Raw genomic sequence first — 19,034 nt, forward strand, 5'->3', positions numbered from 1 at the left:
GCCAAAGTTACAGTAATTAGTGAGAATAACTAAAGATGTCTTACTTGTAGATATTATGTTCAATTTAAGAATTTCAAAGGAATTTAATTTGTAACCTGTTTTGTCATTGGTATGAAGAGTAAGAATGGTTGCTTGTCATGTAAACAAGGATTATGTGCGTTATTATATCCTATTGGTGTAGCTTCATTTAAAGCCAAGCATTCTTCCAGTCTAACTCACAATGATAACTGTAGGTGTGAGGTATTGTATATGAAGCAGTTCTAATTTTAAATCAAAAGGTGCTGTTGCTTGTAACGCTTCCAACAGGAACAAGGCGAGAGGTAGAATGCAAAATGCAGGAGGCGGTTTATTAATTGAGGAAACACGAACACAAAGGGTAAAACAAACAGAGGCAAAGGGGTAACACTGAGTGTAAAATAACACATGACCAGAGTAAACAGAAAAGCAATGATGAGGACAACAGTAACAGAGCAGAGGGCAAACCGGACAGAAGAACATAACTTACCACAACAACCAACAAACTAGAAGACAAAACACAGGGCTAAAATAACCAAGACAATCAAAGAAAATCAGATGCAGGTAAACATAACAGGGAGAACTAAAACACGGACTGGAATAAAGGAACAGAGAAGGGCCGGAGAAAACGAAACCAAGGAGCGGAACAAGGAAGTAAATGAAAAAAAGATACGACAGAGAGAAATAATAAAACAGAGATGCTAAGAGGTGGCCAATCGTCACATTGCTACAAGTTGATTTAACTAATTTTGTGTTGATTAGTTGATAGTACGGCCTGAGTTCTGGCCAAAAAGCTAAGCGATAGATTATCCAAAAATTAAGAAGTGATACAACGTGGAAAGGTCATGGAAAATAATTAAGCCAAGGACACAACTTCATATATGAAATATCATGGAATTAATATGCCAGCCTCAGTAGTTGACGACAGATGACAACAGGAGCAGGATGAAGTGCACAAAAGCAATTTAAGAGTAATATGTAGTGACAAAGCTGCAGTGGGAAGCCCTTTCTTGTATTGCACTTTTCCAGTTAAATAATTGAATGGAAGCTCATATCCAGTGTGGTTTATAGACTCAGTGTCTCCTGGAATGGTGCTGTCCTCCTTGCATATGCTTAGTGGGACCATAGCAGAACACTGGCAACCACAATCATGCATGCCACTTCTTGTTTCATTGTCGGATGCTCTGGGCTGCCACTTATGCAGTTCTTAAATTACTGTGTATTGTATCGATGAGATTCCGGCTTCTTTTGCCAGGGAATAGAAGTGGCCCCTCTTCTCAAACAGTATGCTTGGGGAATCGAACTCCACTATTTTCCCAGCATCCAATACCATCACCCTGTGCAGAGAAATGGAAATGGCTCAGGCACAATTTAAAATAACACTCAGTACCATCAGTCCTACGACTCCACCAGTTACAATGTGGAACATCATGATGCACCTCCCTCAAGTAATCAGTTACCTCCTGCGACTGACTAGCCCTTTCAGCTACTTCTGATAAATCTTAATGCTACTCTTGGTGAACGTCCTCTAAAAAGCAAACTCAGCAATAAGCAAAGTGGCTGTCTTGGCTACAAATCCTCTAGTCCTTATCTCTACTGCCTTAATATGTGCTTGCCACCAGAGTTCCCTCACCTCAGCAATCAAGTGTGCATATTTCAGTTTTTCATTTAAAGGCTTCCTCAATTCTGTCCTCATATGTAATTGTTAGTTCAATAAAATAAAGTATTTGCTCACCTGCTAAATGCATCACCATGTCTAGCTTTCGCATAAATAATGCAATTCAATGTAAAACCTGAAACTGTTGCTTACCAATTTCCAGTCTCATGCTTTATCACATCTACTGCTAACTCATGTCTGACCACTAACATTCTGTCCTTCATTCACTATCCTAATAGAGCTATTCACACTTGTAAGAGAAATGTTAGATTAAAAGAATGTCTTTGTAATTTACTGAGGTTTAAAGGATCATTTACCATTTGAAATAAATGTTTTTGTTATCCAACCACCTGAAATACAGACGATCCAATGGAAGAGAGTGAATGATGTAATTGAGTTTGGGAATGCAATTCACTTTTATAACATTGACATTCCCATCCACAGAAAAAAAATAAGAGCCACTCATCTATTAACATCACAAGAGATTTTATGTAATAATGGATCCGCATTGACATTAACCAGGTCTTTCACCCGAGGGGACAACAGGATGCCTAGATATCAGATACCTTGCTTGGGCCACTGAAATTCACCTGGTTGGAAGATATTTGAAGGGGAAAACGCTATTCTGACTTGGACCAATTCAAACTATAACCTGAAAATATCCTTCCAGGGTTGGTTACAAGTAATAATATATAATCTGCATAAAGCATGAGTTTATGCACTGAAATTCCTTCTAAGGTAACCTGGAAGTCTGTCTCCCTCCTCATGGCAACTGACAAAGTTTCCATAGCTTAATCAAACAAGAAAGGAGATGAGCCCTTGATCTCCTCCCAAGTGCAAACTATTCATAAATGAGCTCATTGGTTTGTATTACATGCTCTGGGTGCCTACATGTTTACATAACTGAATCCACTTTTATAAAGGTGTTGCCCAACCCATACTCTCAGAATTTTGAATCAATGGCCACATTTAACCATATGCAATGCCTTTTCAGCATCCAGAGAAATAGCAGCTACTGGAGACAACTTAGGAACAAGATTAATGAAGGTCTGCCTCAAAGTCCCCAAGAATACACTCCTCACTAATGCCTTTGTAAACACCTCCAGCAGAAATTAAGCTATTTCTGATGCAAAGCTCTTGAAATATTCTGCAGTGAAGCCATTAGGCCCCGGCACCTTACCTGCAGACAAGGCATTAATTACCTTTATAAGTTCCCCCTTAGTTATGTCTGAGTCAAGAAATTCTTGCACTTTCATTTTAGATAGCCCTAATGGCCCCTTCTCACCGTGAGCTGTCTAGGATGGTGTGAAGACGGTGGGCAATGGTGAGCACAGTGCAGTGGGCAAACTCGCGCCGGATGGTGCCCTGGATCAGGCCGTCAGTCTCCAGGTCCACTGCGGCTGTGGCCTCATCCAGGATCAGAATCTTTGACTTGCGCAGCAGAGCTCTGGCCAGACAGAGCAGCTGCCTCTGACCCAAGCTAGGAAAGATGGCACATTTCACAGTTCTGTCCTCAGAACTTGCTGGCTGCTCCACATTTTTGCTTCCTAACCCAGTATATATCTATCAATTAATCAGTTCTCCTGAAGGCTTGGTTCAGGCATGGTGGGAGCTGGGTTTGAACAAAGATATGAAATGTCTACTGTATCCCAAAGATTGGGTAAATAAATACTAGGCTAGGCTACTTCAGTAGTTGCCTCTGCAATGGAAGATACATTGCCACTCTCACCTTAATGCCTTGCTAGGTATTTTATGAACGAACGGGTAAAGAAGGTCAAGAACTATAACATAACATAGCAACAATATGGCAAACATATGGAAAACATATTTGCAGATCCAACTATAAATATAAATCTAGAAGACAACCAGTGTATTTAAAGATAATGATCCATATAATGTAGATCTAATATGATTAAGCTATATTTCAGAGTATTTCTGTTTGGAGACTGTGAATGCATTGTTGTAGATGGTCAGAAACTGTAGGATTAAATGCTTCTTTATGCTTGGGCAAACCAACCTGAGATTCTCCCCTCCCTCTGAGACCTCGTGCTGCAGCCCTGCTGCCAGACTCCCTACGTAGTCCTTCAAGTGAGCCAGCTCAAGAACTTTCCAGATCTCCTCATCACTAAACTTCTCAAATGGGTCCAAATTCATCCGCAGACTCCCAGAAAACAGCACCGGGTCCTGCATATGAAACCAGATTGATTCAACCCATTATCCCTTAGCATCACAGACAACAAAAAAAACAAACAAACAAGTGTAGATTACAGAAACCTTTGAGAAAACTAGGTTACCTCTAGGATTTTTTAAAATAAGCATAAGATGCTGTTCTTAATGCCTTCCACAACAGGGCAGAAATTATTTTTGTAGTGCTGCAACATTTGCCCCACTGGTACTCCTCTGTTTGTTTGTGCAGAACATCTTCGAGCAAGTGCACTGATGCGAAATCTATCCATCACCTGAGGAATGATGGTCAGTCTGCTCCTGAGGTCATGGAGGCCCAAGATAGCAATGTCCACCCCGTCTATGAGAATTCGACCCTCGGCCGCCTCAATGATACGGAACAGACAGTTGGTCAGGCTGGACTTGCCCGCTCCAGTGCGACCCACAATGCCGATCTACAAATTAGAAATCCACCACAAGGCAGGACAGTGACGCAACCAGAGACCATCTAAAAACATTAAAAATACCTGTGAATTACAATTTGAAGGTTATAAAATTAATCTAGTTAGATTAGGTCAGCTACAGCAGACAAGTCTTCAAAAGAAAAAATTCAAAGCATACAACAGTTATGAACTGAACATATATGTAGGACTTTAGCAAAGAAATATGATAATAAAAATTATTGTAACGAATCAAATGTAGTTCTGACTATAGCAGTTTTAACAGGATTTAGTCTCAACCCATTTTTGCTAGTGGAAATTTTGGACAGTTCTATCCAAGCAATTCTATTCTCTCCCATACTTTTGGATCTAAAATATTTAGAATATTAAACAATAAAGAAGGTTGAAGTTGACCATACATTTAAGAAATGAACTGAGGACTGCCAGTAGTCCTATCTATGTGTTATATTGATGTCAAAGCAGAAAACTATAGAACAGTTCCCTCAGAATATGGGAATATGATCATTGACTCAGACACTACATAAAAAGACAAAAAAGCAAATTTGTTCTCATAAATGTTCAACCTGTGAAAAATATAGACATGACCCCATCAAATTGAAAGGGTTAAAGGAGAAACAATCTGACGTATTGCAAATGGGAGAGGAACAGGAGAAGTAAAGATGAGGACAGCACTGGAGTGTTGGCAGCTACGCCACAACATCTGCCCAGTGAACGTGGGTGCAACAGTGAATGTAGTGAGTGGGAGGTGTCTGAAGGCTCCTATCCTTCCCTTTCACACCACTGTCAAAACTATCAGCTGATTTTCTGGCCTAACAATTGTCTTATCATTTTAATTATTATATGGCTTAACGTGACTTAATTGTCACTGTAGCATAATTGAAATGTGTATGCTATTCACACTCAGGCTGCAGTAGCTGTCATGAAAGAAGATAACAGAAGTTATGTGCTACTTTTTTACCTAAAGATATTTGATGATTGATTTTACCACATACTTAATTAAAAGAAGCGAAAACATGGGTTACAATTCCCCAAACCTATGGTGTACTTTCCCAAAGATAAATATGATCGCAAAATCCAGCCAACAAGAGGCATTCTGTCCCTTGATGTGATGAGCTCTGGTGCCTTCTAGAGCCTTTACAATGGCATTTTTACATGGCATTTTACAGGGGAGGTTGACTATGAAACAAAACCAGTGTACATTACTAAAGAACGGAAATAAGGGCATTAAACAGAAAACAGCAAGAAAATAATAAAGCAGCCAATACATAGCATAATCACATAAATTAATGATGAAACTGAGAAGAGGGAGACACACCACGAAACACAGCACATAAGCATAGTGCAGGAAACATTATACTATGTCCAGCGATGAAAACCAGAAAAAGCAAAGATAACAGACAGAATGACAAGATAGCAAAGATAACATAGACAGAATGACAAGATAGCAAAGATAACATAGACAGAATGACAAGGGCTAATGAGACAAAAGCAAGAGCAAAAATGTGTGGAGAGAATGAAACCGAAACAAAGGAAACCATGGCTAGGTGTCACCATGGGAGCCATAATGCATGAGGAGGCTCCCATTTATAGCCTCTTGAATTAAAAATGTTCCCTTGCTACCTGTGATTTTTGATTACACTCAGAAGCATGTTCAATTTTCCCTGCTTTCGAAATCCAGGTGCTATAGGCTTTGATTTTAGTGCTGCATTGAATTGATAAACTATTCATATACCTTCTCACTGCTTTCGATGTCACAGGTTATCCCATGCAGAACAAGGTCCAACTCTGGTCGGTAACGGACCTTGTAGTCCTCAAAGCGCACCCTACCCATGCTTGGCCAGTCAGCTGAAGGCCGTTTTTCTGTGATCCATGCAGCCTAAAGGTATCACCAAGGAAGGAAGTAACACAGGAGTTAAACCAACTTCATGCAAATCTGCAGCAAACCACATTCTTTTATGTGGTTAACAAAATAAGTGTCATTAAAAGTCAAATCCGTGATACCACCATGACCACACAGCCATAGAGTATGTTATATGAGTGGGATTGTTATAGTTTTGAAAGAACTATGGAAAATTATTAGGTCCATCTTGTACTGAAACAGCTGACATGGAGTACTGTAGTACTGTGAAATAGTACATGATATTTATATATAAATTATTTATAACAAATAAATAATTTGTTTGATATAATAACTGCTTGGTCACGTTTGGTTTGCCTTGGAATTAGTGGACCTCATAAATAAGATGTATACCTCATTTGGAATCTCTGTGTACTCGCTGACTCTCTCCACTGCCACAATGTTGGTCTCCAGCTCTGATGTCATTCTTACGAACCAGTTCAAAGTCTGAGTCACCTAATGATATGTAAGGGAAAGGAGCACAGTTTTTTTAAATTATTCATTTGTGAACATCTACTGAATATTTTTAAGCACAGAAAAAACTAATTGATGTTATTAACAAAGCAACAAAAACTCCTGACTGAGATGCCACTGATATTAGTATGAACCTATAGGTTCCCATATACTATATCATATAGGGTTAATTTCACATGTGGTGTAAATTCACATTATCTAAATGAATACAAGTTATCTATACTTATAACTTATGTACTTTCCTTAAATAGTAGGATAGTTAAAAATGTTTGATGTTTAATGCAGACATTTAAAGAATAATATAGAACAATAAAACCCTTAGGATTCCCACTAAAATGTCAAACTGCACTTGCCAGGACAAATTCCATTCATTTACATTATATTTTAATCACGTAACATAATTTAGCTTGAAAAGTTTAACATATTTCATCTAGCAACCCATAGACTGCCATGAAATTCATTAGTACTAATAACATGTTATAAAGGATTTAGTCTCACATTTAAAGCATAGGAGATGGATAGTCCAACTAATCCACTGTCCAAGGTATCTCGGGATAACACAGCAAACAAGGCTGAGAAAAACACCACCAGATTACCCAGGAATTCCAATCGGATGGCGAGCCACCTGAAATTTAACAAGACGCAAGCATTTTAAGTAGAACAATATTTAGAAATGAGATTCATTATTCAAGACAAAACCTTGAGAGAGCATCTTGAAAGGACCTGGTTGTACCGCTTATTGGCTACTGCCTTGCAAAAGTTGCGAACCTATTAGAAACAATCCAAGGATAGACACTCTTGAGGTTGTCATCAATGGTGATCTTGTTGCGCTCCAGGAAGCGTTCCTGATGCCCATAAGCTCGGATGACGGAGAGGCCCAAAACTGTTTCTCCAAAGTGGGAGTAGATGGGAGAGCGGGAAACGGAGTCCAGCCGCCTCAGTTGCCGAGACGTGGCCACATAGAACCTCTGCAATGTGAGAATCATGCTTGTGATATTTAAATTTAATAAACTCCTCCTTGAATATTGTCTACTTACCTACATCATTTAAATTAGCAGTATTCAGACCACTTAACAAAAAATGTAACCTCGACCCATGTCAGCTGTCAAATTACAGGCCAATCTCAAACCTTCCTTTTATTTCCAAGATCCTAGAAAAAGCTGTAGCTCACCAGGTAAGCTCATACCTGAATCAGAGCCAGATACATAAAGTCTTTCAGTCAGAGTTTAGGCCTCATCAAACTACAGAGACAGCACTGATTAAAGTAGTTAATGACCTGTTGTTGGCTTCTGACCAGGGTTATGCCTCTTTGCATATATTGCTTGATCTGAGTGCAGAATTTGACATTATAGATAACAAAATTTTACTAGATAGAATAAAAAATGTTGGGATTAGGGGAATAGCCATTTCCTGGATTCGATTTTACCTAGCCAGTTGCTACCAATTTGTTAACATAAATGTAGACTTTTCAGCATACAACAAGGTTAGCTATGGTGTCCTACAAGGGTAAGCTCTAGGGCCTGTGCTTTTTTCTTTATATATGCTACATCTAGGTGCTATTATACGTAAACACTGCTAGTTTCCACTGCTATATTGATGATACTCAGCTATATGACTCAGCCAAACCAGAGGACATATATGAGTTTAGTATCATTGAGACACTGGATGCTGAGAAACTTTCTCTCACTTAATCCTGACAAAACAGAGGTGCCCAGAGACATCTTAGTCCTCGCTCTCTAATTACTGAGTGAACCTTAATGGTCTCCCAATCACATCTTCTCTAACAGTTAAAGATCTTGGAGTATTTATGGATCCCAATCTGTTGTTCAAATATTTCTAGGACTGCCTTTCTCCACCTCAGGAACATTGCAAAGATTAAGAACATTCTCTCCTCACATGATGCAGAAAAGCTAGTGCATGCATTTTTCACTTCAAGATTGGACTACTGTAATGCCTTACTATATGGCTGTACCATTAAGTGCCTAAACAAGCGCCAGCTACTTCAAAATGCAGCAAAATGCAGAGTTCCTACTAGAATTAGAAAATTTGATCATATCACTCCTATCTTATCTATTTTACATTGGCTCCCATTAAAGTTTCGTATTGAATATACAATACTTCCACTAACCTACAAAGCACTGACTAGGCTTTCCAAACAGTACCTTAGAGAATTCCTAGTGCATTACGACCCACCATGTCTGCTTAGATCAAAATGTGTAGGCTCTTTACTAGTACCAAGAATAAGAAAATCTACCCCAGGGGCAAAACCTTTTCCTATAAAGCTTCCACACTATGGAATAACCTTCCTATAATAGTTCAAGACACAGACACAGTCTCAATATTTAAGGCTAGGCTGTAAAAAATCTGTAAAAAAATCTTAGACATTTTATTAACTACTTCCCATCTTAGGCAAAGGTGTACATTTTGGGGTTTTCTTTTGTCACTCAAGTTGGTTGACTGAGAGTGCTTATGTTCCAGGGTGTACTCATACATGTTGTTCCTTCTGGCTCTGTCCTTTCAGCTATACTGCCATATTAGATCTGCCAGAGTCCATTTTTGCACATTATAATTCCCTAATTTACACAGCATTGTATCTGGACATGCCTAATAATCTAGTCTCTCTTTCTCCCAAGGTACACCTACCTCTGATGACATGATATTACTCAGCCTCAACCCATCTCAGCTTCCAAGGCTACTCCCACCACCCCATGATGTCCCCTGCTGTAGCCCACCACACCTCCACCCCAGCTAACTACTTCTCCATTACCCTTGATGGACATTCTTGCATGGGATGGGTTTTGGACATGGGACCAGACTAGGATTTCTAAAAAAACAGACTAGACATTAACTGCTTATTTTTTCATTTTATTATTTATTTTTTTCTCTTTTGTTACTTATTCTGCTCCTTATTGTCTAAACACTTGTTACTATTGTGCTGTCCTTTGTCAGCCAGAGGATGGGCCCTCTCAAGGTTTCTTCTTCATGTTCTAGAGAGTTTTTCATTGCCACTGTCTCCCTTGGCTTTATCACTGGGGGCCTGGTCTCAGACATTTGTAAAGCTGCTTTGTGACATCTGTTGTAAAAAGTGCTATTTAAAAAGTGCTATTTTTACTTGACTTGATTGGCTTAGCGCTGAAGAACATTTTGAAATGGGCAGGACTTTTGCAGCTGTTCTAAACAACAGATTTTCATTCCAGAATAGTAATTCCCATATGCTGGTACCCAAAATCATGATAACCTACAGAGAATAACTTTAGCAGCATGACATTACAAGAAAAAAGCTTTCATTTGTGATAGTGATTCAGTCTGCTTGTGGATATGGCTTTAAATTTATCACCCGAGAGGGTGTAACTGGAAATCAGCTTTCAGCTTGCGGTAGTGGTAGCTCAGTGGTTAAGGTATTTGACTAATAACTGGAAGGTTGCTGGTTCAAGGCCCTTAACCTCAAGTTTTACTCAGTCATAATTGTAAGTTGCTTTGGTTAAAAGTGTTGGGTAAATGCAAAGATAATTTCTATATCATGTTGCTTTGTAGGCTGATGCTATAGTATTACCTGCACAAAGTAGTAGACCACTGCAAGAGGCACAACAATTGCAGTGAAGAGTGGTGTGGTAAGACAGATGACAAATAGGGTGCCGACCACACCCAGCAGACACAAGACCCAGGAACGTAAAGACATGGGGATCATCTCATCCACTGTAAATATGTCCTGCAGGGGAACTGGATGGTCATTGTCTTCATTGCAATGTATTATGGTTTTTAGCATGCATGAAGCCAAAGTGGGAAACCACAGGTGGCTTTATGTGTACCTTTGCAAAGCGATTGACCACCCTTCCTGATGGTGTGGTGTCAAAGAACAACATGGGCACTCTGAGGATGTTGAACAGTAGACAAGTGTGTAGACTCCTGGAGGCACGGATAGCTCCATTAGCCAGGATTAGTGTGCCCAGAAACACCAGGAAGCCTGACAGAGACAGGGATGAGAGTCACAACAGTGCATTAAGGCTTTTGTAAACACTCATGTAGATTTAGTAAAAAGATAAATAGATGACATCACAGATGCACTAATGGATATTTTTAAGCATTCTCAAGAGGCATTTTCTTTTTCTTTAGGGCATGATACATGGGCTCTGTTGACATTGCAGTGTGTCATTACAACATATTCACTGCACTCCGTGAGTAAGGCATCTCCTGCCTTCTAATTGTTTATTCACTGATAGTGTGAATCATTGGGGTGTGCTTAAAAGGGTTTTGTTGTTTTTTTCGTATGTGAAACAGCAACACAGAAACAACATTTTGATTAGTCCTGTTCAGTGTTGATAGGAATAGCATAAATAGCATGACCCATTGTAAACAAATGGAGATATTGTCATGGTAAATGTGATTATGGTCTTTGCACGTGTTCCTAACCAGCAATATGTGCCTAAACTCCTGCTTCCTGCCTCACTTTTGATTAAATAGATGTTTGTCTGATCTTTTACAGTTTCCTACATTCTGTTTTTCGGAATTACTGTGCATATGGCCATACACCATTACACTGACCGCAAGCATCTATGTCTGTTTTGCTGTTTGGTCAACCTCAGGATAAATAAAGTCTTCACTGTATCACCAGTACAAATGGAGCAAATTTATGTAATTGCTAAGCTCTTTTTGGAGACCCATTTTTGAAGCATGTTTAAATAGGTCTGTCTCAAACCTGCCTAGGAGAGCATCCAGGCCATATATTTTGATCTTTGAATTCATCTTTGTTTCTACATTAAGGTAGCAGATACAGGTTTGTCTAAAATGTGCACCCAAAGAGTTTCATTATAAGGTCAGTTTCTAACCTTTTACTCTGTGAAGGGAAGAGTGGGGAAACGAAAGCTTTTTTATTTTTGCTAAATAATTTTAAAGGTATTTGAGCAAGATTAATAATTGATGTATGCAAGCATCCTGCTCTTTTGTGTTATAAATGAATATGCAAGCTTTGTTTCCAGCAATGACCTTTTCTAAACAATTTAGCCAAAAGTGAGGTTCAAACATAACAACTGCTTGTAACAGTCAATAAAAAGTTCCATTTTAAAAAGGTTTTTTATTTTTTTGCTTGAGCTAAATGAGCTTTCCAACCTAAATACACAAAAAATATCCATTTGCAGATAAATAAATTTGCATCTGCCTGTCTGAAAAGCATCCTTGAATCTGAGAAAGATGCTATATAAATGTAAATAATAATATTAATGAAAGCAGTTCATGTCAAACATAATAGTAATTATTCTGACCAAAAATCAAATAGCAAATAGCAGCATGATAAAACTGAGATATATTGTATTTACATGGTAAATACCATGGTAAATACCAGGTAAATACATGGTAAATACCATGTAAATACTGTAGTGTATTTCTCATGAATATGTGGACACAAATGTAAAAAGAAACATTTCTAAATTCATATGGGGGACATATAGATTTCTCCCATTCTTTCTCATAGGGAGAGTTAATGACTGTTACATCATGCCCAACCATGTAGTGGCTGGACATTAGCCTGGCTAGATTTCACTGAGTTCTTTACATATTTCAAAACTGCACTAGATTACAGCTAACAAGATGCAAATTAAAATAATATAGTAATATAATAATATGAATTTTGTGACTTATACACTGAACTTATACACGTGAACAAAAAACATTTACAATGATAAGTTACATTTCTGGTATTAAATGTGCAGCTTGAATCTAGCAAAATATTTGTCTGAATTCCGTCAAAAGTCACAGATGATGTTCCTGTAAGAATATAAGAAAATGACCAGATGTTTAACTACAGTACAACCTCATTAAGAATCCATGATTTACCCCACGTTAGATAGAGTCCTGCAATCCCCTCTTCTTAAAATCCCATCTGGACTTAAATTGCCTACACTTGTTTGAATTTTTTTTTCAGTGGTCCATTCATTTCTTTTTTGCCCATTTAGTACAGAAGTGTGAACCATTCAGTGCAATAAGAACAATGGCATATAAATACAACTTCAACTTCTTGCCATTGATTAATTTTGTGGAAAGGTAAAGTAAAGCTTCCTTTTCATAAAGCCTTTCTAATTTTTGTGCACTTACCTTGCGCCACTCCAAGAGCTCCAAAAACACCAATTCTCATATCTCTAATATCAGCTGGGTAGGTTCTATTGGTATATGTCTCTGAATCATTCGTCCAGTCACTCAACCACAAGTTCTGGCCAATGAAGGCCACATTCTGGAGGAGGTACGTCATGACGAACGTGGAGGCATGCCACCAACCCATAGCCCTCAGGTAGTGCAGGTACACAGAAAACTTCACCTGGTGGAAGGTGGGGAACTGGTTAGGCAGGGTTAGAGCAGTTGGAAGGGGGGATGGAGATCTTGTATCCTCAGTCAAGAGATGCTATAGTAATCTCAGCAGTGGTAGCTCAGTGGTTAAGATACTCAACTTGTAATCAGAAGATTGTCAAGTCAAGCCCCAACACTATCCAGTTGCCACTGTTGGGCCCCTGAGTGAGGCCCTTAACCCTTACTTGCTCAAGTTGTATTCAGACCTAGCTGTAAGTCACTTTGGATAAAAGTGTCATATAAATGTAAATCTCAGGAATTCACTACAGTCTGTAAATGATTGCATACAGTTTTGGTTGTTTTGGATACTCTAGCTCTGTCCCTGACATTGTATCAGAACTACCAGAACTTTTAAGTACATTCTAGAAAAGTGTAAGATGACCTTTCTGTTATTTAGATTTGCTTATAATTACGTGTATGCTACAACATGCTGTTGTATTTTCCTCTTGCTAGATGTCTTTGACACATCTGCACCTACATACTGGACAATGTTCTTCATGTGTTCAAATAGTTTCATAATTGAAAATATTCTTTAGTTGACCACTTGAATCTCAAAGCTATTGCATCATTTCATATCTAATGTGCTGGGCTACAGATTTGAGAAAAATCAGTTGAAAACTCAGACTTTCTGGAGCTCTTGTTTGAGGAGCTTTTGATCTTTTGATTACATTTTAACTGTTACATCACCTGGCCTTCTGTTTGTACTTTAAAGTCATTCTTTTGGTAAACTTAGATTTTTTGACATACCTTTCCCGTCTTCATTGCCTCCTTCTCAATCAAACGCTGGCCTTTTTTTGACTCTTCCAAGTTTATTGTACTTCTGGCAGTGCTGCTTGTTCTCACTTTTATGCTTAATTAAAGGGAAGGAAGCACTGTCACAATTAACATACTCAATTAGCAAATGCATATGTAGTCTTCGTGGAGCAGCTTGGTGATCCACAGGTTATGTGCAAAACATGTTTCACTCAGAGGGTCTTGCTGTTCACAGCAGCTGTATATTCACTGAGGAACTAAAATCTTCCTAACAGCAAATTGTGCATCATGGCACAGTTACCTAGGCCTTTAGGCTGTCAGTCACAGACACTGTTTGAGTGTGGAGCGCTAGGACAATGTAGCCTGCAGTCATACCTCCCATTGGGCTGGGCATGACGCTGACTATGACGCAAGCTGCTTTCCCGCTTGAGCGTGACTGAGACCATGTCCTCAGGAGGGCTGTCAGCCTGGGGGTCCTGGCTCTCTGGCACAACATCCACCTGCTCAGCATCTGCAGCCGAATCTGAGAAGAATGCTAAAATCAGTAAAGCACCGCAGGACTCTGGTGCTTGAAGCCTGCGGAGATTTTCTAAATAGCATCACTTGAAAGGGGCCTGCACCAGATCAGTCCCTTTCAAGTGACATAGGCAAGACATATCTTTCCTACTGACTGCAAGCCATAGCCAACATGTATCCATAAGCATTCGCAACCTGTTTAAAATGGTGTTTGGACTCAACTTGCTCAATAGCTTTCCCTGAGTGCATGCAATATCATGGACAAATAGAGTAATTTAAAATCTAATGGTATCTAAAATGTTAAGGTTTATGTTGACTTTGTGTAAAGGGTATACAAATCTAATGAAGTTCCATATGTATGCAGATGAGTCTAAAATAAGGCAGTGCCTACTCCCCCCTGTAAGTCATAAGCTGCATGCTGATGTGAAATCATGCTACATTACTTCCTACTTACCTTTCTGAGCATCAGACCTATTGCTTTCCTCTTTAGCATACATGTCCAAGAACTCAGAGAAAGCGCCTTTGCTGGCCCGCAGACTGCTGTAAGACCCAACTTCTGATACAATACCATCCACCACTACAATGATCTCATCCATATAAGGCAGGAAGCTGATCCCGTGGGTTACCAGGATACGGGTCTGAAAAACCAAGCAAAAAATGAAGAAAACAGACTGTACAGTTTAATTTTAAACCCCAACTGCGAACAGCTTACAGTTTTAACAGTTAAGTAACATCTGAATCTGTTTTTGTTTGCACAAAGTTTATTAGCCATTGTGTCTAATACCATGACCAATCATAACTACCAACTATGACTAACCTTTGCTATTGTCAACTCTTCATCTTAAAGCACAATGTCCCAAATCAAAGCAAAAAAGTGTAGCTTGCTCTTCTTTTATTTGTTGCCCTGATATTTACACATACACAAACACTTGCATGATCACCAGTTAATATTCAGTGATGCATGAAATTTATTAGCAGTTGTATTTGTCTCAATGCTAAGACTGTGTCCAGCAACTGTGTTACATGTTCAGAACAAGTTTCAGCAAATGATATTTAAAATAGCTTCAGATGATATAAAAGTACTAGCCAGTTGTTCATCTGGTATTTACTGACCACACTTACATGAAAATCTTTTAAATTCATGTCTAAATAAAAAAAATCTGTAAAAGACAGAAGCAACGATTCAGAAAATTAAAAATGTAAGAACATTTAGAATCTGGAAGCCACTAACTTTATCCTTAAGCAGGCCCTCAGGTCCAATCACTCTCTCGAACAGATGTTTGCCCACGTGGGAGTCCACAGCAGACAACGGGTCATCCAACAGGTACACGTCTGCCGAACTATAGACGGCTCGAGCCAGACTCACCCTCTGCTTCTGACCTCCGCTTAGGTTGATGCCCTGTGGCAAAAGAATAGGTGACTGGCCAGCTCCTGTCTACAGCCTAATCTAAGATATGCTCTTTCAAGACACCTTTCAATAGGCTGGTAGTAAGGATAAGCTCCTACTATCCTACTTTCATATGTACGTGACTCAAATAGCCTTTGACAACTAAGTCTAAATCCTGGCCTTCTCATGTTTTACCTGACAGGAGGAGGGATGGTGGTGGATTACTGCCATCTGCTTTGGGCAGATGGGGCTTGTTAGCCTGCTAAATCTGAAGGATACTTAAATTTCCAACATCTGCTGCCTTGCTGCCATATCCTCCCATTTAGAGAGTAAAACCTAAGGAAAAATGAGTTGGAGCTCTTAAGGCGGTCTGCTGTTGCACTCCAACACCTTTCTGGCAGCTCCTGCGATGCCCCTATTGTAAAATAGAATCAGTTCTTGCCTTTGGATCTCATCAGTGGTGTGGAGAGGGGGGATCAACCTGCCCATGCTTGCATCATGGAGAGTACACTCCAGTGTTGTTTCACCTTGACTACACAATATGGGAAGCAACAGTCTACCACTGTGAAGCCAGGCTTGATTAGTATAGAGCCAGGCGTAAGGGGTTGCTTCTGACTGTGGGAGAGGCTGTTGTGCCCCATTGTACAGCTACTGCCTGTCAAAGCTGGGCAGCCCCCAGACATTTAGGCGCTTTCCTTCCACGGTTTGCTTACACAGTTGCTTGTAGTTCAGGGCTTAACAGCTTGACTGGTGAACTGTAATTGTTGCACCAGCCAACAAAAAATGTCAGCTATGCCAACTCTTAGCACAACAGCTGAACTTGTTACTGATGATAGAGCATGTGGAAAAAGGGATGGAGAGTTTCCTTTCAAGACTCCAAATGACTGATGGACCTATCAGTCTTATAAGTGTGAATGCTCCAACACTGTATTCTTCACAAGAGGCAATGATGATTTCTATGAATCAAATAATCAGGGGAGAACCAGCACCGAACAGCTACTGCTCGGCAGAAGTAGGTGTGGACCATGACTCTTGGCACAACAGCCTAGACCAGTTTTGGACTAGAAGCATGAATGAAATGGACAGAGAGTTCTCAAGCTGTGCAGATTTAGTGATCTGTGTTACCAAAACCTTTTCCGAACCAAACTGCAGCACAAAGTATCCTGAAGACACTCAAGGTCAAAATACTGGCAAGATCAGACTCCAGACAAAGAAGGTGCACTGCTTCAAACCACCAGGCAAGCCCTACATCAGTGCCAGCAAAACACAAGAGCCAGAACAGGCAGAGACATTCATCAAGCACATAAATGATGCTCTCCAAGCAGACCCATACACAGAGCAGGTGGAACTACCTGAGGAACTATGTGTTTCTTGCACTGCCATGTCTGCCTTGGCGATACTTTTGCCACTTACAAATATGTAACATTGGATTAATATTTTACTCAGTAAATAAATGACAGAGTCTAATATTTTTGACTTATTTGTTTGATTTGGTTCTCTTTATGTACTTATAGGAATTGCGTGACAATCTGATGTAGTGTTAGGTCAAATTTATGCAGAAATATAGAAACTTCTAAAGGGTTCACAAATGTTGAAGCACCACTGTATCTACAAAAGATTTAGAACACTGTAGAATAATGCTATTTTACTACCTCAGAAATGGTATGCAAAAAGGGTGAAAATATAATGTATACTGCTATATGCAGTTATATAGTAGTTGTGTAACTGGTCATCTGTTTAAGTTGTGTTTTAAATATCCTGTTTTGATTTTAACTGATGGTACTTATAAAACACCGTTGATTATTACATGTTTCAAAGTAGGCCATATACAGATAGATCAGCATACCTCTAGACCCTGGTTGGCACTCATACCTCAATCCAGAAATTGTAACTTACACTTACAGCATTTGTCTGACACTTTTATCCAAAGTGACTTTCAATTATGACTGAATACAACTAGAGCAACTGCCACTAACACAGTGGCAAATTGGAAGTTGTGGCGCTTGAAGTGGTAACCCTCCAATTACAAGTTGAGCACCTTAACCACTCAGCTACCACTGTCCCCAAGCAGTGGTACTTACTTTCTCCCCGATCTCAGTTTGGACTCCCCCGGGAAGCAGCTCCAGGTCAGGCTCCAGAGCACAGGCCTCCACCACCCTCTGGAGCTTCTGCTCATTCAGCTCAGAGCCAAACAGTATATTGTCCTTTAGAGTAGCATTCTGAATCCAAGCCTGCTGAGGCACATATGCCACAGATCCCTGACAGGACAAGACAGGACAGTACAGTACAGGATAGGACAGGACAAGATAGAGAAGGGAAGAATAACATTATCCACTATGACTAGATCACCAGGTGGACAAATTTACTGCAAACTGGTTTATGTTCTGAAAATTGGATTTCCAAATAAAAAAAGCTCAATGGACTAAAATAACTTTTATAGAGTAAATACATGTACTTTCATGCCTGCAAATGTATATAGTTAATAATACACACAATCCCTCTTGATGACACTATTTCACACTGAAAGTAAGTGCTGTGCCTGTATAGATCTAAACCAGTAGATTTTGGTCACTGTTCTGGGTGCCCCATAAACTCCAATTTGTGTGTGTGTGTGTGTGTGTGTACCTTTATCAGCTATCACCCCTTTCAGGAGCAAAATCACTTGTGTTAAAGCTGGATAAATGCAAAGGAATTAATGAGGACCACTGGGGCAACCAATCATGGTGCAGAAGATATGCTGTCTATGGACTACACCATTCTACAGCCATCCTTTATCACTCTTATTACCTTGACATTTATGGACCCAGAAAGGCTGTGCATTTCTCCCAGCAGAGCAGAGATGAGCGAGGACTTGCCTGAACCTACTGCTCCCACCACTGCCACCAGATGACCCGGATTAATATCCAGTGTCACACTGAAGGAAAACACACAGAGAACCTTTTAGAACACAAACGCAAAAGCTAATAAGCCAAACCGGGTAGCTAATACACTCCCTTGTGGTGCACACTAATATATATACACACATACCTGAACTCATATGTACACACAAACACAGTCATTGGATTGCAGTTAGGCTAACACCAATCAAATGTTGACCAGTTAATAATCAAATATTCTCTTATTAATTATACAGTATTCACAAATCAACCTTGTGACTACAAGGGGTTCTACCCCGCATATTTCCTAATAGGCTTTTTCTGTTGTTATATGTGAATGAATGTTCCATAAACATTAACAGCATAGGAGGGATGAAGCCCTCTAATTGAAGGACACCAGGTAAACATTAAAAACCAGGAAGCTACAAAGCTCTTAGCAGGCAATCATACCATCTAATGGCACATGGAAAGGGAACTAGATTATTTAAATACATAGGTG

The 19,034-nt window shown here is 39.5% G+C and overlaps 1 protein-coding gene across 3 annotated transcripts in view; it reads right to left on the reverse strand.

Annotated features, from left to right (window-relative positions):
* Positions 1 to 321: 321 nt before the first annotated feature.
* The window catches only part of LOC113590662 (ATP-binding cassette sub-family C member 2-like), a 34,482-nt gene continuing 15,769 nt past the window's right edge, over positions 322 to 19,034 (reverse strand). For all 3 annotated transcript variants that reach the window (XM_081714486.1, XM_081714487.1, XM_081714485.1), the window contains 17 exons: positions 18,447 to 18,573; positions 17,741 to 17,917; positions 15,504 to 15,671; positions 14,727 to 14,910; positions 14,132 to 14,279; positions 13,751 to 13,853; positions 12,755 to 12,974; positions 10,477 to 10,631; positions 10,221 to 10,376; positions 7,436 to 7,635; positions 7,166 to 7,292; positions 6,548 to 6,649; positions 6,029 to 6,172; positions 4,132 to 4,290; positions 3,690 to 3,856; positions 2,958 to 3,152; positions 322 to 1,352 (listed from right to left, as the gene is read on the reverse strand). In XM_081714486.1, the coding sequence (XP_081570612.1) occupies positions 1,223 to 1,352; positions 2,958 to 3,152; positions 3,690 to 3,856; positions 4,132 to 4,290; positions 6,029 to 6,172; positions 6,548 to 6,649; positions 7,166 to 7,292; positions 7,436 to 7,635; positions 10,221 to 10,376; positions 10,477 to 10,631; positions 12,755 to 12,974; positions 13,751 to 13,853; positions 14,132 to 14,279; positions 14,727 to 14,910; positions 15,504 to 15,671; positions 17,741 to 17,917; positions 18,447 to 18,573 (2,662 nt within the window). In that variant the 3' untranslated portion in view covers positions 322 to 1,222. The remainder of the gene's footprint in view (positions 1,353 to 2,957; positions 3,153 to 3,689; positions 3,857 to 4,131; positions 4,291 to 6,028; positions 6,173 to 6,547; positions 6,650 to 7,165; positions 7,293 to 7,435; positions 7,636 to 10,220; positions 10,377 to 10,476; positions 10,632 to 12,754; positions 12,975 to 13,750; positions 13,854 to 14,131; positions 14,280 to 14,726; positions 14,911 to 15,503; positions 15,672 to 17,740; positions 17,918 to 18,446; positions 18,574 to 19,034) is intronic.

This window comes from Electrophorus electricus, chromosome 5, assembly GCF_041902795.1.
Source record: "Electrophorus electricus isolate QZ-2024a chromosome 5, ASM4190279v1, whole genome shotgun sequence".
Taxonomy (NCBI): Eukaryota; Metazoa; Chordata; class Actinopteri; order Gymnotiformes; family Gymnotidae; genus Electrophorus; species Electrophorus electricus.